This window comes from Saccopteryx bilineata, chromosome 6 (genome assembly GCF_036850765.1).
Source record: "Saccopteryx bilineata isolate mSacBil1 chromosome 6, mSacBil1_pri_phased_curated, whole genome shotgun sequence".
Classification (NCBI taxonomy): Eukaryota; Metazoa; Chordata; class Mammalia; order Chiroptera; family Emballonuridae; genus Saccopteryx; species Saccopteryx bilineata.
The window spans coordinates 103,840,777-103,865,224 of record NC_089495.1 but is presented as its reverse complement, the minus strand read 5'-3'; the positions used below and the strand labels follow the sequence as shown (position 1 = coordinate 103,865,224).

The 24,448-nt window shown below is 34.8% G+C and overlaps 1 protein-coding gene across 3 annotated transcripts in view; it reads left to right on the top strand.

Moving 5' to 3' along the window:
* Positions 1 to 24,448, top strand: part of TSC22D1 (TSC22 domain family member 1) — a 159,132-nt gene that overhangs the window by 32,290 nt on the left and 102,394 nt on the right. Inside the window, exon 3 of one of the 3 annotated variants that reach the window (XR_010726259.1) lies at positions 787 to 2,286. The exons of 1 other annotated variant lie outside the window; for it this stretch is intronic. Coding sequence is in view for 1 of the 2 variants with exons in the window: in XM_066237324.1 (XP_066093421.1) it covers positions 787 to 804 (18 nt within the window). In the remaining variant the exon portion in view is untranslated. Of the gene's footprint in view, positions 1 to 786; positions 2,288 to 24,448 lie in introns of those variants that run through there. One more of the 3 variants, XM_066237324.1, reaches the window with a different exon arrangement.

Here is a 24,448-nt window from a genome sequence, read left to right as displayed (position 1 = left end):
GGGGCTGCAATCTGTTTTGTTTATCTAAGAATGCTAACTAGTGCCCATTAAAAAGGGAGACCTAAAATTTATTTAATTTTCTCTCCAGATAATTAAAGCAGTGGATAACTTGGGGCACTTGGTTTGGTGAATGCCTTTGTAGTCTACAGGACTTTTAAAAAGGGAATATTTGCCCATTTTAGCCTTTAATGATACTAGTGGACTTCTAAGTGCTCTTTTATATTCCAGTAACTAAGAAGTTTCTGTATTTCACCTTTGGGCAAGCTGGACATCTGAGCTCTCCTAACTTAACACAGTCTGATGTCCAGGTATTATCCCACCCTGTTAGTGAGAAAGTTTTGGTCTTTTTCCTACCTCAAACTTTAGGACTTCATAGTAATTAGATCTTTTAGAAGAAGCAATGATAGTACTTTATGGTTTTACTATCAAATCTAGGCTTCATTCTTTAATAAGATAAATATGAATGAATATAAGTTTCAGGATATTAATATCCCTGAAAGCTATGTTAAATATACTCAAAAAATAGTTTTCCAGTCCCTAGGAATAATGTTATTTGTGGCGAAAAGCCTTGTCCAAGATTTTTCCCATGGCATTAAAACGGTTTTCTCTTAGTTTCTTTGATGCCAAGGGTAGGATTTGATTCTAGGAAATTCTTACCATCTACAATGGGTAGAATGTGAACTTGGTGCCTTTGGCAAGTTTTCATTTTTTCCTTGGTGGATTCCTTCTGTGACTCCAGGTATCTTGATAATGGGAGACTGGTTTATTTGTTCTCTAATTGCCCAGATTTCTTTCAACTGGTAAACATCATACTTCTTCAACAAAAGGAACTCTTCTAGCAGAGCCTTCATGGATGATATCTGTCACACATGCAGCACCTGCAGTTTGGAAGGCAGTGGTGAACGGAGCCATGCAATATATCTAGAAGACACAAGGATGAGAGAGCCACCTGATCTTGTCATTTATAAACTTTTAAGATTTACTCTGGTGTACTCTTGGTCTGGAAATGGAAAGGCCCAAATAATGAAATAATTCTTTCAGATTGGAATTTTACATGGCCATGAAAATATTCCTTTCTATTCAGAAGACTGAAATAGAGGAAGCATGAGAGAGACTCCTTTGTTTTAAAAGCAGCTCTCTGTATCTGTTTCACTTAAAAGATGGGTGGGATTGAAAATCACCTTAATCAAGCAGGCAAACACTTTTTTAGTAGTATAGGAGGTTAAAAAAGCTTAATGTAACTGTGTTCTGTTGCCTGACACTGAAAAGAACTAGAAACAAAGGGTAAACTTCTTAATTACTCCCAAATTACTTTTAAAATTAGAGGCTTATCTTTTTCTGGTCTTGAGCCTTATTCTCATTTGTCAAATCAATGGTTCCAGTATAGAAGTAGAAGAGACATCTTTTGAGATGGAAGTAGTTTGCTCCTTCTTCTAAAGTAGTAAAAGTGAATACTGCCTATTAAAATTGAGATATTGTTCTGCAGTCAAGGCATAGTAAAGCTTGATGATACTGAAACAATGTCAATTAGTATATGTAAGTGTTGCAAGATAATTATCCAAACTATCGATTAATTGATGGTAATAGTTAACCAGAACTTTTCTGTTTCTCTTAACTGGTCAGTTAAAGCTTTAATTAAAGAAGTTTTTTTAAAAAAATGGCCCAATGCTGCCAGTTTTTTATTTTTGGTATAAATTTTAATGATAGAAATTGTAGAATTATTAACATGGAAACCTCTAAAATGTTTTAGGAATCTAGAAATATTTGCTAAGTTATAGCCTGGCCTTTAGTCTTTTTGGCTATTAGACCTGTGTTTTCCTCATTAATTATAATAAATATTTGTATGTGTAGTACTTAAAAGTAGTAAGCTTAAAAGATCAGTTTAAACTAAAATTCATCAGTGATTACAGATTTTTATGCTTGATTTGTTTTTGTTAAATGTTAATAAGACAGTTCTTAAACACACACACATAAATTTAGAACTCAAGGGAATTAAAAGTGAAATTTCTTGGAAATTAACTTAGTTGAACTCTTTAAACCAGTTTATGGCCTGTTGAGATTATTAGCCATTTGTTTCCGTTTTAAAAGATGAAAAGTGATTTAATCTCTTAATCTCATGCTTTGATTAAATTTTAGCTCTGTTCTTTAAAGTGTGCTAAAGAAATGTAAGTGCATTTCTATTCACCTCATGCTACTAAAAGCTATTTAAAAGTGAAACTTTTTGTATATTAATGTGAACTGATTTGTTTATTTAAACTTATTTTAATACATTTTTCTTTCAGATTTTTAATATTTTGTGTCACATTATGCAATCCTATATTTTTCAGTGTTTTATGAATATTAATATAAACATTTTTTTCTAGAATGACTGTGTAATATTTGTATTATGTGATCATTTGAAAACTAATAAATATCTTCTCCTTGAAAAAAATGCACTTACTGATAAATGGCTTATTTTTGTTTCAGGAGTAGAAATTGAAAACTACAGTAGTATTTTTAAATGTATTTTAATTTTATGTGTCTTTCTCTAAGTATTTCTGAATATACTGTCCTTGTGTATGTTTACCTTTTTTTTTGAGAAAACAAATTTTAAATTGTTAAATTAAAATGATTCTTTATCAGGTCACCCCATGCCAAATTTATGAAAATAGGTGATCTCTTTAGTCCTGTTTTGCATTTTCATGATTAGCTTCATCTTAGTTTTGTTTCAAGAATTAGATTTTTTAGATGCTCATTTTTATTGTCAATTTCATAAACCATGAAAACTCTTGAGTCAAAATTATACATATTAGGAGTAACATGGTTAAATCTTTTAAAAGCAAGATTGATTGAATTTTACAAAATAGCACATGAAAGAGAGTTCCTATACCCAGAAAAACACATTTGAAAATATTGCAGATTGAGAGCTGCAATTAATAAGAGCTAATATATAAGAGCTGTTAACAGGAAAAGAAAAATATATTTATTAGTCTTCTGCTTGAGTAAATAATTGTAGGAGGTAAAATGTTGACTTAAAAGTCTCTTGGCTTTTAACCTTGATATCAACACAACATTTGGAAAAGGATAAAATTTGGTTTTAATGATTCTGGTTTTTATAGCTACCTAAACATAATTGAAGCCACTAGAACAATTTACCTTTTTTACTCAGAGTCTGCTAGAGGCAAGAGGATATTCCTTTTGATTTGAAGATATTTATATAAGAAGTGGACTCCAAAGATTAAAAAGAAACATAATGGGGTCCTAGGCAAGAAATAAGAGTTGAATGAATAACTGTTTGTGGATGAAATGAATTTGGCTTCTCAAAAAAATTATACTCTTCAAAAAAAGGCTTAGAAAAGGAAATTATAACTTAAAATAGCTACTATATTGGGGGAAGGCGAGAAAAGAAGCTAAAATTCTTGGCTTTATTAGTCTGGTAAGTTTGGAAATAATGAGGAAGGATTCTGTGGATAAAATTCTGTTTTTAGAGTTAAAGCTATCCAAGGTTTACAGACAATAATATTTCAGTGGAAGTTTGTATTTTACTTGCATACAAAAAATATCTTGCACCAGAAACGTCAAACATTGTAAAAATAATGGTGAAATGAGTTTTAAATAATTTGTTATTGCATGAGTTTTTCCCTACATCATTAGTAGCTTTAAAATAAAAATTAACAGAATGTTTAACATGAGTTACCTTTATATCTTGAAGGTATAAGAACATAGGCTCATTGTTTCATCACTGATAGGATTAACTATAATATAAATTTTGGTTCTTTAGTGAGGAAACATTTTTAATAAGTCTTTTACAGAAGTACATGACACATAAGCAGTATGACTTAATAATTTATTATAAATATGTGCACAGATCTTATTTTACTTGGCTACATTGAAACAATTGAGCAAACTGTCAGTGCTTAAATGTCCTAAGCAATTTCTTTCTTTTTATTCAGGTATTTTTTATTTCCCATTGAACAAACTTCATATTAATTTAATTCTAAAATATGAAAGATTTGTGTTTCTAAATAAGTACATAGAGGTGCTCTAAAGTTTTCCCATTAATATGTATATCTAAGGTAATTAGATTACTGCAGTGAAAATGTTAGGAAACTTTGAAGTATGCATCGGAGTTTTCAGGAATTATGATCAAAGGGATATCTACTCAAGAGGTAAGGTATGGCCTAGGAAGAAAAAATGTTAAAAATGTGTTCAATATACTGTCTGATGATAAAGTGAACTACAGCAGATATCCTGGGATTTTCAGACAGGTGTATAATTAGGAAAATAATTCTCCCTAAAAATCTCTCCCAGAAGACAAATGGATAAATCATAAATTTGTTTTTGAATAATTTGGAGTACATTCAGAAATATATCCACAGACATTGTACCCTTTTTATGCTTGACCTATATTCCAAGGTGTCTCCTATCCTTGCTCTCTTAGTGTTTATGATTCATACTGAATATTACACTTTGCATGGAGAGTTGAGTATATATTCCATGAGATTATTGCCTGGCTTCATTTTGCTGTGAATGCCCTATTTTTATTAAATGATACCCAGAACTTAGAAAACAGTAGCTGTATTGAATAATTTTTACTTTGGTTCAAAAAATTCAAGTTTTATAAACATTCACTTTAACACTAAGGGGAATCTTATATTATGGGTTAAGAAGTAATATTGTTGGCTAGTAGATAAAATTAAAAGAAGGAAGACACTGTTCTCTAAGGAATATTAAGTAGATTCAACAAGTCAAATGTTACCTTATTTAGTATATCTAGAAACAAAGGAAAATGCAATTTTCAATACAGATGAACTAGAAAAGTGGTTAGGTTATCTTCTATAATTATTGGTTTAATTTACTCAGTAGATGGCAACATATTAAGTAAAATAATCTTCCATCCTATTTTTTAATTCTTTTTATAAGAACACCAGCTTGTGGACATTTGGCTTTTACTTAATATACATAGTTTGTTATGCATTACACTTTTACCTTATGTAGAGTAAATGATGATGCTGATATGAACAAGTGAGAGAACTTTATAATGTATCTGATGCCATGTTCAGGATACTCTAATGTTAAGAAGACCCAGAATTTGCTTCTGTTATTTTTTATTTGAAAATTATCTTTGAAATCATCTTATTTAGCACCTCATTTTATACACAAGATAACATATACAGGAATATCACATATATTTCTAATGGATAAAAGGTCTATAGGACTCAAGTCTTTTGACTGCAAGCTCAGAGACCTGTACTTTCCTGTGCTTTACTGCCTTCTCATGTAGATCCTACTTCTGGAAAACACAGAGCAAGTCTGAATTTTTTCAGATATGACAGTCTTCAGGACTTTAAACATGGCTGTTCAACTTCATCAGTTCCAAGCCTACAAATGAAGCACCTCTATTTTCTTGTTTGTGTAGTCTGGTTTTGAGATCCTTAAAAGTTTTTTTATATAAAAAAGTATTGTTTTTTTAATAAAAAAAGTGTTTTTTTTTTTAACATGATTCAGTTTATCATTGTTTTCCTTAATGTGTGACACTGAGCCAGGATAGTTCCTGTGTGTAGCTCTGGGATACTCATGCCACTGTGTATCCTTACCTATTGACCCATTAAGGTGCTTAGTTTTCTGCATGTTGAGATTCTGTTCAGTAAAAGAATTACATAGTGATAAGCAAAATATTTTTTTCTAAAAATTAAGCTAGTAGTGTGTTAATGCAACAGCTAATGTTCACAGTTTAGTGGAAAAGAAAATTGACTCAAGGTAATAACTAAGAACTTGAGAAATCATAGTAAAAAAAGTTACAATCTCTATTTCAATTACTTTTTATTTGTTGAATTTTGACTCAAATAACCCTAAGTTCCATATTAAATGACCTTTATAATGTATAATGTAATTTTTTTTCAGGTTGTCCTTGCTAATTTAAAGGTAAATGGCCATGTTGATATGGATTGACATTGAGATGAAAATGAACTGTACAGTAACAATTAAAATTAGAAATGAAAGGCAGTGCTTTAGTGGAAAAGTTTGGAGTATGTACCAAACAGCAGATGACAACAAAGAAGTAGCTAGCCCTAGAAACCTGAAGCTGGGGCCTGAGTTCTAATGCAAACATAGTTTTATACTGCCTCGAACTATAGCAATGTTGTTTTGGTATAAGAATGTTTTAAATTACCAGTTAAATATTTTAACTTTTTTCTTCCAAATTTAAAATTGAACTCAGGAAAACGTGAATTGTATACAGTGGTGCCTTGAGATACGAATTTAATTCATTCTGTAACCGAGCTCATAAGTCAGTCGACTCGTATATCAAACTGCTGATACTGGACCCATGCACCACACGCCAACTAGTGGCAGTTTTCAGTATTACAACTCGTATCTCGGAATTTCGCTCAGATCTTGAACAAAAATACAGACCAAGTTGCAGCTCGTATCTTAAAAAAATTGTATGTTGGCCTGTTTATATCTTAAGGTACCACTGTATTTTATTTAATGGTTGTGTGTACCTCTTAGGCTACAAGTACCTTTGTTTGAAAAACACTGGCTTGATGTGTAGGGTATATTCTACCTCACCTGAATTAGAATTTTCAGGTAAATGAGGGAGAAAGAAAGGAACATTTACATACCCACTTTGTGCACCTTGGGCTAGGTGCTTTACAAATATTTATCTAATTCATCTGACCTGTGAGTAAGGTAATTTTTCTATTGTACACATAAAGATACTGAAGCTAAGATGTAACAAAACATGCCCAAGGGCCCATATTCAGTAAGAAACAGTGCATTTGAAAGATCTGTAAAAATCTAAAGAATTCTCATGCACTACTGATTGCCAAACATCTTTGCCCAAAAGAATGCACATTGTCAGGAAAATTTCATATAGAACCTCAGTGTTTAAAGTAGATAAAAGGGATATTTTATTCACTATACATTTAATAGGCTTTTTTTTTAAAGAGTTAGTTTTACAGAAAAATAGGCCAGAAAGTAGTGTTCTGCTCACACACAAATAGCTGGGGTTCCCTTCCTTACTTTATTATTAACATCTTTTCTGTGGTGCATTTGTTGCAGATAATGAACTAGTATTGATAGGTCATTATTAAAGTCCACAGTTTGCATTAAGTTTCTCTCTGTGTCATACAGTTATATGGCTTTTGCCAAATACATAATATTATATCACAGTTACAGGGTCATATAGAAGTTTCACTGAGCTATGAATAGCTTGTGCTCCATCTGTTCACCCCTTCCTTCACTCCCCACCCCTGACAACCACAAATCTTCTGTCTCTCATTTCTGAAATCTCGTATAGTTGTATATGTAACCTTTTCAGACTGGCTTCTTTAACTTAGCATTTATTTTTATGTCTTTGGCAAGATGTCCAGGTCTTTGCCTGTTTTAAAAATCAGTTGTTTGTCCTCTTAACTTTTTAAGAGATTTTTTTGTGTATATTTTGGATACCAGTCCTTTAGCAGATAAGTGTTCTGCAAATAGTCTGTGGCTTGTTTTTTCATTTTCCCTATTAGAAGTATCTCTTACGGAGCAGTTTTAAATTTTAATGAAGTCTACTTAACTTACTCTTTAAAGGGTCATTTAGTGTTGTATCTAAAAACTCATCAAATCAACCCGTGGTCACCTAGATTTTCTCTTATGTTATTTTTTGGAATTTTTAGTTTTGACTTTTACATTTAGGTTTATGATCCATTTTTAAAAAAGATTATTGATTGATTTAGAGAGAGAGGAAGGGAGATAGTGTAAGAAACATTGATTTATTATTCCCATAATAGTGCATTCATTGGTTGCTTCTTTTATATGACCCTGACTGGGGATTGAACCCGCAACCTTGGCTTATTGGCACTATTCTCTAACCAACTGAGCTACCTGGCTGGGGCCATTTTGAGTTAACTTTTTTGAAAGGTGTAAGGTGAATTGTGTGTGTGTGTGTGTCCAGTTCTAACACCATTTGTTGAAAAAACTGTTTTTTCTCCTTTGAATTTTCTTTACTTTTTCAAAGATCATTTGACCATAGTTGTATGAGTCTATTTCTGGGCTTTTAATCCTGTTCCATTGGCTTCTCTGTTCTTTTGCCAGTACTACACTGTCCTGAACACTGTACCTTTTTGGTATGTCTTGAAGTTGGATAGTGTCAGTCCTCTGACTTTGTTCTTCAATATTGTGCTGGCTATTCTGGGTCTTTTGCCTTTTCATAGAACCTTTAGAATCAGTTTGACTCTATCTACAAAATGACTTTCTGGGTTCTTGATTGGGGTTGCATTGGATCTAAAGATCAATTTGAGAAGAACTGACTAATAGTATTTAGTCTTCCTATCTATGAACATGAAATATCTCTCCATTTCAATCTTTGATTTTTCATCAACGTTTTGTAATATTTTCCTCATACAGTGGTACCTCGAGATATTAATTTAATTCATTCTGTAACCGAGCTCGTAAGTCAGTCAACTCGTATATCAAACTGCCCATACTGGACCCATGCGCCAACGCACCAACTACCGGCAGTTTCCCGAATCACGATTCATATCTCTGAATTTTGCTCTGATCTCTAACAAAAATACAGACCGAGTCGCAGCTCATATCTTGAAAAATTTATATGTTGGTCTGTTCGTATCTCAAGGAACCACTGTATATATCTTTGTATATATTTTGTTAGGTTTATACCTAAATATTTAATTTTTAGGTGCTAATATAAATTGTGCATTTTTTTATTTTTTATTTTATTTTTTTAAATTGTGCATTTTTTATTCCAAATTCCAGTTGTTCATTGCTGGTATATAGGAAAACAGTTGATATTACCTATGTCTTGCAACCAAACTATACTTGTTTGTTGCAAGTTTTTTTCTTTTTAGGAATTTGCAAAGAGTTTGTTTTCTCCCTTGTTCTCTGTATTAGGCGGAAAGAAAGCATCTAGTGGCTTACCAATAAATACAATGTTAGCTATAGGTTTTTTGTAGATATTCTTTATCACCTTGAAGTAATTCCCTTCTGATTCTAGTTTCCTCAGAGGTTTGTTTTTTTAATCATGCGTTGATGTTGGCTTTTGTCAAATGCTTTTTCTGAATCTGTTGATACAATCATTTTTTTTTCTTTTTTGGCCATTAATGAGATGGATTACATGACTTGAGTTTTGAATATTAAATGAACCTTGCATACCTAGAATAAGTCAAAATTGGTAATGGTGTATAGTATAATCTTTTTTACACATTATTGGATTTGATTTGTTAATATTTTGCCAAGGAATTTTATATCTTAATGAGATAATTGGTCTAATTTTTCTTGGAATGTTGTCTGATTTTGATATTAGGTTGGTCTCATTGAATGACTTAGGAACTTACTCCTTCTGTTTCCACTTGAATGAAAGAGACTGTGGAGAATTGGTATCATTTTATTAAATATTTGCTAGAATTCATTAAATATTTGGTAAGATTTATCATTTTATAACTGGTGAAACTATCTGGGCTTTGTGTTTTCTGTTTAGGAAGGTTATTAATTGATTCAGTTTCTTCAATAGATATAAACCTATTTAGTTTGTTTTTTCTTGAGTATTTTGGTAGATTGTATCCTTTAAGGAATTGATCCATTTCATCTAAGTAAGGTATTAAATTTGTGGGGAGTGATTCATAATAATCTGTATTATCTTTTTAATGTCCACAGGATTAGTAGTGGGGGCCCCTTCTTTATAATATTAGTTATTTGCATCTTGTTTCTTTTTGACCTTGGTAGTGATTTATGAATTTTGCCGATAAAATAATGAGATTTGGGCTTTGCTGAATTTTCTTTATTTTACTGTTTTCTGTTTCATTGATTTGTGCTCTTAATTTTTTTATTTCTTCTGCTTGCCTTAGGCTTATTTTGCATGTGCAAAGTGCTGTTTTTTGCTGCATCCCAGAATTTTAATGAATTGTTTTTTCGTTTTATTTTAGATTGATATTTTAAAAATTTTCTTCCACCAATGGTTTTTCTAGAGTATGCGGTTTACTATCCAATATTTGGGGGTTTCCCATCTACTTGTAAATGTTTGATATCTCTGTTCTTGATTTTTAGCTTAATAACATTGTGGTCTGAGAGCGTTCTTTGTATGATTTCTTTTTTTTAAAAGATTTTTAAAATTTATTTTTGTAGAGAGGAAGAAACATCATTTTGTTGTTCCACTTATTTATGCACTCATTAGTTGATTATTGCATGTGCCCTGACCAGGGATTGAACCTATAGTCTATCTAGTGGGACAGTGCTTCAACCAACTGAGCCACCTAGCCAGGGCTGATTTCTGTTCTTTAATTTTTGTTTGTTTGGTTTTTGTTTTATGGCACTTAATCTTGGTCAGTGTTTCATGTGAGGTTGAGAAGGTGTGTTTGACTGTTATTGGATGAAATATTGTTTAGATGTCAATTAGATGCAGTTATTATTCAGTTCAAAAATGTTCATTCTGATTTTCTACCTGCTGGATCTACTACTGATAGGGTGGTGGTAGTCTTTAAGTAGAATAGTAGGTTTATCAACTTCTCATTTCAGTTCTATCAGTTTTTGCCTCAAATATTTTAAGGCTCTGTTGTTAAGCAAATATTTATTAAGGATTGTTATGCATTCATAGAGAATTGAGCCCTTCATCATTATGTAATGCGCTTCTTTGTGTCTGATAACTTTTCCTTGTTCTGAAGTCTGCTTTTCCTAAAATTAATGCAGCTACTTTAGCTTTCTTTTAATTAGTATTCTTATATCAATAGTATATATTTCTTAATTGCTTTACTTAAAAAAATTTTTTTTTGACAGAGAGTCAGAGAGAGGGACAGATAGGAAGGGAGAGATGAGAAGCATCAATTCTTCATTGTGGCACCTTAGTTGTTCAAGCTAGCAATGTTGGGATCATGTTGATGATCCCACGCTCAAGCTGGTGAGCCCATGCTCAAGCCAGGTGAGCCTTCTCTCAAGCTGGTGACCTCAGGGTTTCCAACCTGGGTCCTCCATGTCCCAATTTGACGCTCTGTCCACTGTGCTACCGTGTGGCCAGGCTTCATCCCTTTACTTTTAATCTACCTTCATCTTTATATGTAAAGTGGATTTTTTATAGACAACTTATATAGTTGGGTCTTGTTTTTTTATCTACTTGATAGTCTTTGTCTTTCAATTGATATAGTTTGATTGACCTGTGGTGGTGCAGTGGATAAAGCATAGACCTGGAATGCTACAAGTTGATGCTTCCCCCTCCTTGCCTTTCTCTCTCTCTCTTTGCCCCACCTTTCTGTCTCTCTCTTTGCTCTAAGTCAATAAAAATAAATAAATTTATATACTTCAGCCATTTACACTTAAAGTGATTATTGCTATAGTTGAATTAATGTGTATCTTTTTTATTGATTGCCCTTGTACTTTAGTCATTCACTTTTTTACTATTTTCACTGATACTGAACATTTTATGGAATTATATTTATTCTCTTAGCATATCAGTTATACTTCTAAAATAGTTTTTCAGTTCCAGTGAATCCACCTTCAAATAATGTGATACTCCTTTATGGGTAGTTCAGGTACAGAGTATTCCCACTTCCATCCTGATAACACTGCTGATGTTTATTTCACTTTTCCATAAGCTATAATCATCCAATATATTGTTGCTGTCATTTTAAACAAACTCTGTGTTAGTTCAATTTAGAATTTTAAAAATAAAAGGTTTTGTTTTGCCTTTTCTGATGCTGTCCCAGAAAGAAATTGAATAGACCTTTTCTCTGGAGGACATGTTTTAAGATTTCTTTCAAGACGGGTCTTCTGGTAACAAATTTCCTTCATTTTATTTGAGAAAACTATTTTCCCTTCTTCACTTTTGGAGCATAATTTTGCTGAATTCAAGATTCTAGATTGGTAGTTTTTTTTTCTTTTAACACTATATTTTACTCTTTTTTTATTGCATGGTTTCTGAAGAAATGTCTGATGTAATTCATATTCCTTTATAGGTAAGGTTTTTCTTTCTCTACTGGTAACTCTGGCTTCTTTCAAGATTTGTTTTTTTTGGGGGGGGGTGATTTTCTACAGTTTGACTATGATATGCCTAAGTGCAAATATTTTGATATTTATCCTGCTTCATGTTCTCTGTGCTTCCTGGATCTGTGGTTTGGTGTCAATAAATTTTGGGAAATTCTCAGCCATTTTTTTAAAAATATTTTTTATGTTGCTTTCTTTCTTCTTTCTCCTTCTGATATTCCTGTATGCATATGTTACATCTTTTTACATTGTCCTACAGTTCTTGGATATTCTGTTTCTTTTTTATCCCTCATTTCAGATCAGGCTATTTCTATTGATACATCTTTCAGCTTACTGATTCTTTCTTAAGCCATGTCCAGTCTATTTACGAACACATGAAATGCTTTCTTCATTTCTGTTCCTGTTTTTGACTTCTAGCTTTTCCTTTTGATTCTTTGGTTTTTATCTATCTGCTTACTACATTACCCATTTGTTTTTGCATGTTATCCCCATATTCCATTAAAACTTTTAGCATATTAGGAATTTGAAATTGTTGGTCTAATAATTCTAAAATCCCTTTCAAAACTCAATTTTTTTGTTTGTTTTTGTCTTCTAGCATGTCTTGTGATTTTTTGTTAAATGCTAGACATGATATATTAGATAAACAGAATTTAGGCAAATAGGCAGAATGTGGATTTTTATGTTGATCTGGTGAGGTATTAGTCTGTTTACTATTTGCTGGAGCCGTATGTGTCAGGCTAAAATTTCTTCTAGTGCCTTTTTTTCTTTTTGGCTTACTGTATTATCTTTGGGATTTCTTGGAGACTCCTTTATATATAGAATCTGAGCCTTGCTATTCTGCAGTCATCCCTTGTTAATGTGGTAAGGTGTGGAGTGGAGGGAGGGGAAGTGTTTGTGGTCCTTTCAGTAGGCCTTAGTCTTTTAGTGGACTGTGCTGTGGGCTTTCACCTTCATGAATGTGTCCCTGTTCTTCCCCTGGCCCCACAGGGCAGGGATGGTAGAGGGGGCCCGATTTGGATATTTCCCTTTCTCCATTTGGTTCAATTTGGTAAAATCCATTTTGGTTAGCCTTTGATAAAATAGTTTTTCTTGAGGGCAGTTCTTTGTTAAGGAGAATCACATGTTCTGGGCACGTTTCAAAATGCTTACTTTCCCCCGCTTTGTTTCCAGATTCAGAGGAGATTTTTTGTGATCTTTACCCTCAGAACCTGAGGAGCTTCCGGAGGTAAAATTCATGAAACCTATTAGGTTTCCCAGGAGTTTTTAATTTCTCAAGCTTCTAGCAGTTAATTCCCTTAAAGTTTTTTGGGGGTTTATTTTTTTTATTGCAGTTGACATATAATATTACATTAGTTTCAGGTGTACAACATAGTGATTAGACATTTATTTAACTTACGAGGTGATCACTCTGATAGTCTAGTGCCCATCTGATTTCATACATAGGCATTACAATATTATTGACTGTATTCCCCATGCTGTACTTTATAGCTCCATAATTTTTTTTTTTTTTTTTGTATTTTTCTGAAGCTGGAAACGGGGAGAGACAGTCAGACAGACTCCCGCATGCGCCCGACCGGAATCTACCCGGCATGCCCACCAGGGGCGACACTCTGCCCACCAGGGGGCGATGCTCTGCCCCTCTGGGGGGTCACTCTGTTGCAACCAGAGCCACTCTAGTGCCTGGGGCAGAGGCCAAGGAGCCATCCCCAGCTTCCGGGCCATCTTTGCTCCAATGGAGCCTTGGCTGCGGGAGGGGAAGAGAAAGACAGAGAGGAAGGAGAGGGGGAGGGGTGGAGAAGCAGATGGGCGCGTCTCCTGTGTGCCCTGGCCGGGAATCGAACCCAGGACTTCTGCACGCCAGGCCGACGCTCTACCACTGAGCCAACCCACCAGGGCCTACTTTATATCTCCATAATTTTTTATAACTGGCAATTTGTATCTTTATCACCCACACTCTAACTTCTGTGTGGAAACCATCAAAATATTCTGTGTCTATGACTTCTGTGTCTGTTTCTGTTTTGTAGTTTATTTTTTTTAGATTCTACATTTAGTGAAATAGTATGTTATTTGTTTTTTTCTCTATGACTTTTTTCACTTAGCATAGTAATAATACCCTTTAGGTCCCTTCATGTTGTTGCGTTAAATGGTCAGATATCATTCTTTTTTATGGTTGAGTAATAAATATTTCTTTGAATATATGGACCACATGATTATCTACTCAGCTATTCATGGGCAATTAGGCTGCTTCCATATATTGGCTATTGCAAATAATGCTGCAGTGAATATAAGGATGCATATAGCTTTTCAAATTAGTGTTTTGGATATCTTTGGGTAAATACCCAGAAGTGGGAGTGTGCTAGGTCATAAGATAGTTCTATTTTTAATTTTTTTTTTTTTTTTTTCACTTTTCTGAAGCTGGAAACAGGGAGAGACAGTCAGACAGACTCCCGCATGCGCCCGACCGGGATCCACCCGGCACGCCCACCAGGGGCGACGCTCTGCCCACCAGGGGGCGATGCTCTGCTCATCCTGGGTGTCGCCATGTTGCGACCAGAGCCACTCTAGCGCCTGAGGCAGAGGCCACAGAGCCATCCCCAGCGCCCGGGCCATCTTTGCTCCAATGGAGCCTTGGCTGCGGGAGGGGAAGAGATAGAGAGGAAAGCGCGGCGGAGGGGTGGAGAAGCAAATGGGCGCTTCTCCTGTGTGCCCTGGCCGGGAATCGAACCCGGGTCCTCCGCACGCTAGGCCGACGCTCTACCGTATTTTTAATTTTTTGAAAAACCTCCATACTGTTTTCACAGTAGTTACACTAATTTGCATTCCCACCAACTGCACAAGGGTTTTCTTTTTTCCACATCCTTCCCAATATCATTTCAACATCCTTGTTGTTTGTCAATTTATTGATGGTAGCTATTTTGACAGGTGTGAGGTGATATCTCATTGTGGTTTTAATTTACATTTCTCTGATAATTAGTGACATTGAGCACCTTTTCATATGTCCATTATCCAATCTGTATGTCTTTGGAGAAATATCTGTTCAGGTCCTCTGCCCATTATTTAAATTGTATTGTTTGTTTTTTTTGTGTTAATTTTTATGAGTTCCTTATATATTTTGGATATTAGCACCTAATCAGATGTAACATTGGCAAATAACCTCTCCAATTTGGTAGATTGTCTTGGTTTTGGTGATGGTTTTCTTCACTGTGTAAAAATTTTTAGTTTGATGTTCCATTTTTTAAATCCCAAGTTTTCTACCTGTTCCTGGCTACAGTGGTGGTTTTTGCTTCTAGTAAGCTGTGGTTTTCTGTATTTGCCTGATTCTTCAGTTTTGGAGGTGACACTTTGTCCTGTGACTTGGTTCTTTTATGGATCTCAGATGTGTTGGCTTTTAGTTGAGCTTTTTTCTTATTGTGTGTATGGGAGTGACATGTTGTTGCACTGAAAACTGGAAGTCAGTGTGCATTTTTAAATATTTGAATTTGCCTTCAATTTAATTTGAGTCTTAACACTTATTAAGTCATGGTGCTTTACTAGAGTCTTCTTGACCACTGACTGCAGTTATTTCACTGGATTAATTTAATCCTACTGAGCATCTACCTACTAAAGTTTATGTATCTCCCAAGCACTGGAAATATTAAGATGTTTCCACCTCTTTACTCCTCTTTTCAAAGAGCTGTTTTTCAGTGTCCTCTAGAGTCTGGATCTTCTGTATCGTGCCGAGGAATTTGTGGCATAAGTATTTTCTCTATAAACAAATCTTCCTCTCTATTAGCTCATTTCCATCAGCATCTAATTATGCTGTCATATATCATCTTAAGAAAGGGAAACCACCTTGATCCTTTCCCCACACTGTACTACTGTAATCTCTGCTCACTTTTATTACTAAGAATTGTCTACTCATGTTGTTATCATTTCTCCATCCTACCTACTTTTCAATCTGTTCCAGTTTTGCCTTTGCTCCTATTGCCTCTATGACTGCTCTTATCAGTCACCTCGGTGCTTTCTGTTGCTATAGATCCACTGGACACTCACCTGCCCCTTCCTTGACCTTTTAGTAGAATTCAATGTAGTTGAACTCTTCTGAAGTGCTTTTTTCTTGACTTCTGGTTTTCTTCACAGCCTTTACTTTTTTGTTGCTGTTGCTGGTCTTATTCTTTCATCCAACTGTAGAATGTAGTTCAGTGCTCAGTCCTTGAGCTTTTTCTTTAACCTCCCTTTACACTAAGATGGTCTGATCTTATTTATTCCCTTGGCATTATATTCTTCTTTTGTTAACTCTCCTCAGGTTATTTCCCTCCCAGCCACCTCCTTGGCTCCATTCTTGCTATCCTCTTGGATAATTTTAGAAATTAACATAAGCAGCCCTGAACTATTTTTCTCTTGGTCTTCCTCGTCTTAATACGGGACCATCTCATTATGTCAGAAATGGAGCAGCCTCTTCACCTGCCACTTACAATCTGATTATTCATTATTCACTACTCTAATTGTTTTAGGATTTTATTTCCAGCCATTTTTTGGTTAACACAAATTGAGCAGAACAGACAATCTCCATGTTTATTCCTTTCCCTTTGTTTTGTCTAATATCTTGCTTTAGTTTAGTGCATGTTATACTACAGTTTTCATATATTAAAGTCCATAGTTTACATTAGGGTTCACTCTATATGTCATGCAAGTCTATAGGTTTTGCTAAACGCAAAATACCACATATCCACCATTATGGCCTTAAAGAAAACTTTTCATTGCCCATTAAAAGACAAAGAAAAAAGTTTCACTGCCCTTAAAAATCCTGGGCTCTACTTCATCCCTTACCATCCTAATCCTAGGCAACTGCTGATTTTTAAAAATTTAAGTCGTTTTTTATTTTTCGATTACAGTTAATGTACTTTATTAGTTTCAGACGTACACCCCAGTGATTAGACTTTATATAACTTAGTGATCATTTTAATAACTCTCATACCTATCTGATGCTATACACAGTTATTAGAATATTATTAACTAGCCTGACCAGGTGGTGGTGCAATGGATAGAGCGTCAGACTGGGATGCAGAGGACCCAGGTTTGAAACCCCAAGGCCTACACAGCTTGAGCACGGGGTTACTGGTTTGAATGTGGGATCATAGACTGACCCCATGGTTGCTGGCTTGAGCCCAAAGGTCACTGGCTTGAAGCTCAAGATCGCTCACTTGAGCCCATGGTTGCTTGCTTGAGCAAGGGGTCACTCGCTCTGCTGCAGCCCCCCCCCCAATCAAGGCACATGAGAAAGCAATCAATGAACAACTAAAGTGCGACAACAAAGAATTGATGCTTCTCATCTTTCTCCCTTCCTGTCCCTATCTGTCCCTCCCTCTGTCTTTCTCTCTCTGTCACACAGACATGCACACAAAAGAATATTATTGACTATATTTCTTATGCTGTACTTCACATCCCCATAGCTATTCTATAACAACCAATTTGTACTTCTTAATCTCTTCACCTTTTTCACCATCCGATCCTCAACCCCCCTTCCATCTGGCAACCATCAAAATGTTCTCTGTATCTGAGTTTGTTTCTGTTCTGCTTGTTTGCTTATATTCTTTTTTAGATTCAATTGTTATATGCATTTATTGCCATTTAATTGTTCATAGTTTTTAATGTCTCTAGTTTTGCTTTCCTAGAATATCATTAGTTGGAATCATGCGGTATGTATTTTTTTTCATGGGCTTTTTTTTCACTTAAAAATATGTAGTTAAGGTTCCTCCTTGTCTTGTGGTTTGGTAGCAAATTTTTTTATCGCTGTATTGTTCTACCACAGTTTGTTTACCCATTCCACTTTGAAGGACATCTTGGTTGCTTCCAATTTTTTCATAGTTGGTAACAAAGCTATTGTAAACTTTTGTGTGCAGGTTTTTTATGGACATATTTTTTCAGTTCACTTGGAAAAATAACCTATTAGTGCAGTTGCTGGATCTGATGGTAAACCTATGCTTAGTTTTGCAAGAAACCACCAAACTGTCATCAGAGGCGGCTGTCCAGCTTTGCATTCTAACCCACAGTAAAGGAGAGTTGCGGTTGCTCTACATCCTCCCCGGTATTTGGTTATTGTCAGAGTTTTGGATTGTAGCCACTGTAATAGGTGTATGGTGGTATCTCATTGTTTAATTTGTTCAATTCCCTAATGATGTGTTGATTTTTTACCTGTATAAATTTTTGGTGAAGTTGTCTGTTCAGATATTTTGCCCACTTTTAAAGTCAGTTATTTGTGGGTTTTTTGTTGAGTTTTAGTCTGTATGTTTTGGATACCAGCCCTTTACCAGATAAGTATTTTCTAGTCTACTTTGTCTTTTCATCTGCTTAACAATGCCTCTTGCATTGTAGAAGTTTTAAATTTTACCGAGGTTCACTTCATCAGTTTTTTTCTTTAACGGATCATGCTTTGGTGTGTTGTTACAGTTTTGACTTTTACATTTAGGTCTGTGATCCATTTTGAGTTAACTTTTTTCAAAGGTCAATTTTTGTGTGTGCATGCATGCGTGTGTCTAGTTGTTCTAATTCAATTTGTTGATTAAACTGTCTTTGAATTTTCTTTACTCCTTTTTCAAAGATCAGATGTACCTCCTAAATGTCTCTCAAACGTGCATTTTCACTGTGTTCCTCCATCCACCTCTACTCCAAGGTGCTGGACTGTCAGGCAGCCTCACTGCTGCTCTTCTTGCTAATCTCTTGACTGCTATTTCTTCACAGAATATTTGTCATAATGTTGAAGCATGAATAAAATTATATACACCCCCTGCTTAACACTCAATTGCTTTTCTTTGTACAAATAATAAAATCCATTCTTTATCATGGCCTATGAAGCCCTAAATGACCCTGTCTGATTTCTTGAGAAAAGGGATTATTGTGTGCTGTTTATACTATTTTTTAGTTTCTTGTACATACAATAACGGCCTCATAGTAGACACTGTACAAATATTTCAATGAGGAAGACATAGGTTACCTTTGAGATGCCTGAATCTAGTGAGGGAGATTCACTCATAAGTAGGTCAATTGCATTGACATTTCAGTGATGTTGGATAGCTGTGAATCCCTGGAAAATAAGCAATGAGAGATTAAAAAAGAAAAAAAAACCACTTCTCTGTGCCTCAGTTTCTTCATCTCTGAATGAGCTAATTCCTCATGGGTTGTTTTGAAAATCAAATAGGCTAATGTAAAGCATTATGATGTGCTAGGTCCAATAAACATCAAAATGTTTCTGTTATATATAAAGGTTTTCTCATTTAACTAGAATATTATACATTAGAATACACTTACACTTAGTCACATGCAGTTTTTTCAACAGATATCTCACTCACTTCACAGAGAAAGACTTCATTCTGGTACCAAACGTAAATCTTTTCATCACCCCTCCTATTTCTCGCACCTGTATTCTATCTACATCATAGTACCTCTGCTTTCTTAGAAGTCTTAGGATATTTTGTTCCTTATTTTTATATTGACTTCTCCATTCAACTATATCCTTATATGCATACAAACATGTTAAAAGTCTTTACAATTAAACAAAAATTATGTCTAACTGTAGTGACTGCCTCACTTCTTTCTCTATGCCCCCAAACTTAAAAACTGACTAGAACATTATATTTCTTTCACTGCCACTCACTTCTCAGCCTATTCTAATCTTGATTCTACATCTTAATAACTTTATTGAAATAATACCGTTGAAGTTATCAGTGATCTTATCACCAAATTAAGTGGACAGTTCATGTCATGTGTGTTGTGAGTAGCATTCACCACAATTGATGGCATTCTCTCTCTTCACTATTTTGGGCCTGGGAGGATTGACTTTCATTTCCTTGTATCTCAGTCTCATTTGCAGATTCATTCTCACTCTGCACAGGCTTTTATATACTGGAGTTTCTGAGGAGGGGTCCTTGGGTCATTAGCTTTCAATTTTTTTTGGTGTCTTGATTTATGCTCTACATTACTGAAGTCACCCCGTTTCTGTGGCTTCACTTTCTATGGTTTTAGTTACCCACAGTCAAACATAGTCCAAAAATATTAAATGAAACATTCCAGAAATAATTCATAAGTTTTTTATTTAGAAGTTAAATTTAATGGGGCAACATTGGTTCACAAGAACACACAGGCTTCAGGCAAACTCTATAACATTTGAACATTCATTGCATTGTGTGCTTATCACCCAAAGCCAAATAATTTTCTGACAATCATATATTTGGCCCTCTTACTTCCCTCCCCTCGTAAGTTTTAAAACATGCACCTCTCTTGAGTATTGTGATGAAATCTCATGCCATTCTACTCCATCCCATCCGGAACATGAATCATCCCTTTGTCCAGCATGCCTACCTGTTAGTCATTTAGTAGCCATCTGTTTATCAGATCGACTGCCATGGTATCTCAGTGTTGTGTTCAGATAACCCTTATTTTAATAGTGATCCCAAAGTGCAAGCGTAGTGGACTGGAAATTTGGACAACCCAAAGAGAAACCATGAAGTACTTATAAGTGAAAATTTTGACTTAATAAAGAGAAAAATATATATACTATGGGTGCTAAGATGTGCATTAAGAATGAATCTTCTATCTGTGAAATTGCCTAACTTCCAAATTAAACTATCATAGGTATGTGTATATAGGGGAAAACACAGTATATATAGGGCTCTGTAATTCACATGGCATCTTAGCACATATCCCTGTGGATAAAGGGAATCCTGTACCTTTGTACTGATGATTCAAGTCTAATAATGCTGGTCCAGCATAGATTGAGCTGCCTACTTGGCATCTCTGTGCCCAAGAGCACTTCAAATATGTTTTATGAACTGATGATCTTTTCCCCCTCAAATCTGGGCTTCCTTTACCATTCCTCACTTTAGTGAGTATCACCCACATCCCTCCAGTTATGCATACTGAGAAGCTAGCTAGCTCAGCAGTTCTGCCTTGTGCGGATCTCCCAGCAGAGGGATTTGTGATAGTTTGAGTTTAAGAACATCATTAGACTTTTTTAAAAGTTTAGTGTGATTTGTGGTGAATCATTGCTTGTTTGCTTATCTAGCTGTTTATTTCCTTAATGCATTCCTTTCCTTTCTCATACTTTGTTTCCTCAGGAAGATCACCCTCCGACAGCAGTCTGTTTTCATTCCTCAATTCAGGAGGGTCTCTGCACCATTCCTGTAGCGGGTCTAATGAAATTGGACAGTTAATTTTTGTTGACTCAGTTTATGCTTGTATTTACATCAGAGTGACTTAGTTTGCCATTTCCCATTGCATGTTTCTCAAGGGAAACTTTAAGGATCTGTCACAGAAACTTTTTTATAATTTTAGTGCCTGTTTTTTTAGGTTCTGAATAATAAACACTCCTGGTTGCCTGGCTTTTGTTAGTTGAAATAAACTAATCACTTCAGCCTTTTGTAATTACTTAAAATACGCATTAATTGTGAGTAATTGTTTTGAAATAATGTACATTACAGCTTTTTGTTTTTCTTGCTTGAATTGTCTCATGTTTTTTTAGAACAGCTTTGTGCCAGTTTTGAGCTTAGAGTATGTTTTTATTCTGCAAATTGGGCTGTGCCAGAGTTCATGGCTGGACAACAGTCTATTCCCATCCAGTCAAATTGGTAGTAAGATGTTCTTTTGTAAAGCAAAAAATAAACTGAATTATAAAACTTTTTTTTCTAGCTGAGGTGCTGATAAGTTTATTTTAAGAAAATGTATGTTTGGCTTAATAGGGAACTAATGATCTCAGGCATTTTAGAAAACCTATAAACATGTTTCTTTGAGAAAGATGGAATTGTATTTATTTTCCCAATTAAATATACAATATTTCTTTGAAAGCAGAGAATAACCTTCATATTTATTTAACAAGTTAAAAGTTAGTGACCATTATTACACTAACTACAATATATCTGTATAACATACCTTATTAAATGCTTCTTAAAATGTCTAAAGTTTTAGTTATAAGGACTCGGTGATTTTTTTTCATATTTTTTCAGAAGTTTTTGACTATGTAGTCAATTTTTTTTAAAGGTGATGCCATTCTACTATCAAGATATACATATTCTAATATAAATCTTTTTTTCATGGAAAATGTGACTTAATAATTTTTGTGTTTTTCAATATTGTCTTTGAAAAAAGGCATTAGAAACAATCTTGTAATGCCTACCAGGTTTTTAAATATAATCAGCAGCTCTACGCTCACTTTTTGTATGAACTATTAAACCAGAGCCTTGGTGTCTTATTTCTAAAATTTAGTGCATTCAGACAGAACCCAGTAATCACCTAGCAGTCACCGTCTTTGTTCTCTGCACTCTGTGTTGATGGTGGATGCAGAACTATCTGGATTTGATGCATGCTTTCTAATTAAGTTGTTTAAACTCCAAAAGCTGTGTTAAAATATATTACATTCATCTTCCTTATTAATAGTACAGCCTCTTAATAGGAATACAGCATACCAGTATTGGCAAATTTAGATAGCCTTTTTCACTCAATCCACTAAAAATGTGACTTTTTTACTTTATCCACTGAAGACATCAGGTAACCTAAAATGAAGAAGATATCCCAAAATGTTCAACACTGCTTACATTCTTGCAAATGTATTCAGTTGTGACATGAAGGCTCCTCTAGGAATGAAGACATTTATATAAAAATTCTAACTTTATAATTTTTCAGTGAAAAATTAGATACTACTTGTTAGCCATGCTGTTGGGCATCGTCTTATTTTCTATTTAACTTGACTTCTTGATAGGTAAAGGAAAGCATAATGTCATAGAAGTTAGTTTCTTATTGCTCACCTCTATAAAGCAGAAGTGTTCCTTGTTTTTAGCCCACCCCTAATATAAATACATATGTCCAGTGTGCAGATCTGAGAGGTTTTTTAGACCACTCTCAGCATTTAAGTACAAATCACAAAATGATGGAGGTGTTTCTAAACATCAGTCTGTAACTTGCTTTATTATTTTTAAAATCTTCGTTAAACTCCGTGTCAGTAATATTAATCTTATCCTGTGGTCAGTTTATTTTGACGTTTTCCTTATGGCTGTCAGAGATTAGTCACAAAGATACATAGATTCAAATGGCAATGGTTCCTAAATCTTAATACTTAGATTTTCATACCACCTAGCACTTAAGCAGTTTTTGGTGATATTTGACTAGTCCTTGTAGTTTGACCTTTCACTTGATTGGAAGCTGTTAAAATTACTATCATTTTAAGAACTAGATTAAAACCTGATATGGCCTGACCTGTGGTGACGTAGTGGATCAAGCATCGACCTGGAATGCTGAGGTCGCTGGTTCAAAACCCTGCTTGCCTGGTCAAGGCACATATGGGAGTTGATGTTTCCTGCTCCTCCCTCCCTTTTCTTTCTCTGTGTCTCTCTTCTCTAAAATGAATAAATAAAAATAATTTTAAAAAGACAAAAACCCTGATATGCTTGCCCTGGCCAGATAGTGATTAGCGCATTATCCCAATATGCAAAGTTTGCGGGCTTGATACCTGGTTAAGGCACACACAGGAACAGATCAGTGTTTCTGTCTCTCTCTCTCTCTAAAATCAATCAGTAAATTAAAAAAAAATAACAACCTCATATGCTTCTTCTGGAAGCTTTTGAAACAGGTTAAAAATTTGATTTCCCAATTTTTGCGTAAATGAGATTATTTTTAAAAAATTACTCTTCTAAAATTTTTAGTACAAATGACAAAATAATGGAGATGTTTTGAAACATCCATCTTTAAATTTTTTTTCCCATAGGAAGTTACTCTAGAAAAACAGTCACACACTCATGAACTCTTAAAATATTTTCTTTATGTTGAAGGTACAGGTACACTGTTTTGAAGATTCTGTTTTATGGCTTAACCTCTTGTCATCACAGAAAAGGTCAGCAAATTTTGAGTGCTTTTTTTTTCCTGTAAATAAATTAAAAATTCATAGTGCATATTTTAGTTCAACAACTCTTTTACTATTTTTTTCTTTTTCTTTTTTTCCAAAGTTGGAAGCAGAGAGGCAGTCAGACTCCCGCATGCACCCAACCAGGATCCACCCAGCATGCCCACCAGGGGGCGATGCTCTGCCCATCTGGGTTGCTCCCTTGTGGCTGGATCCATTCTAGTGGCTGGATCCATTCTAGTGTCTGAGGCTGAGGCCATGGAGCTGTCCTCAGCGCCCAGGCCAACTTTGCTCCAGTGGAGCCTTGGCTGCAGGAAGGGAAGGAGAGACAGAGAAGGAGAGGAGGAAGGGTGGAGAAGCAGATGGGCGCTTTTGAGAACTGTGTGCATTGGCTGGTAATCGAACCCAGGACTTCCGCAGGCCGGGCCAACACTCTACCACTGAGCCAACCAGCCAGGGCCGCTTTTACTATTTCTTTATTTAGAAATTAAATTTAATGGGATGACATTGATCAATAAGAGTACATAGGTTTCAGGTAAACATCTCTATAGCATTTGAACTATTGATTGTGTTGTGTGCCCATCACCCCAAGTCAAATCATTTTCTGTCACTATTTGTCCCTCTTTACTC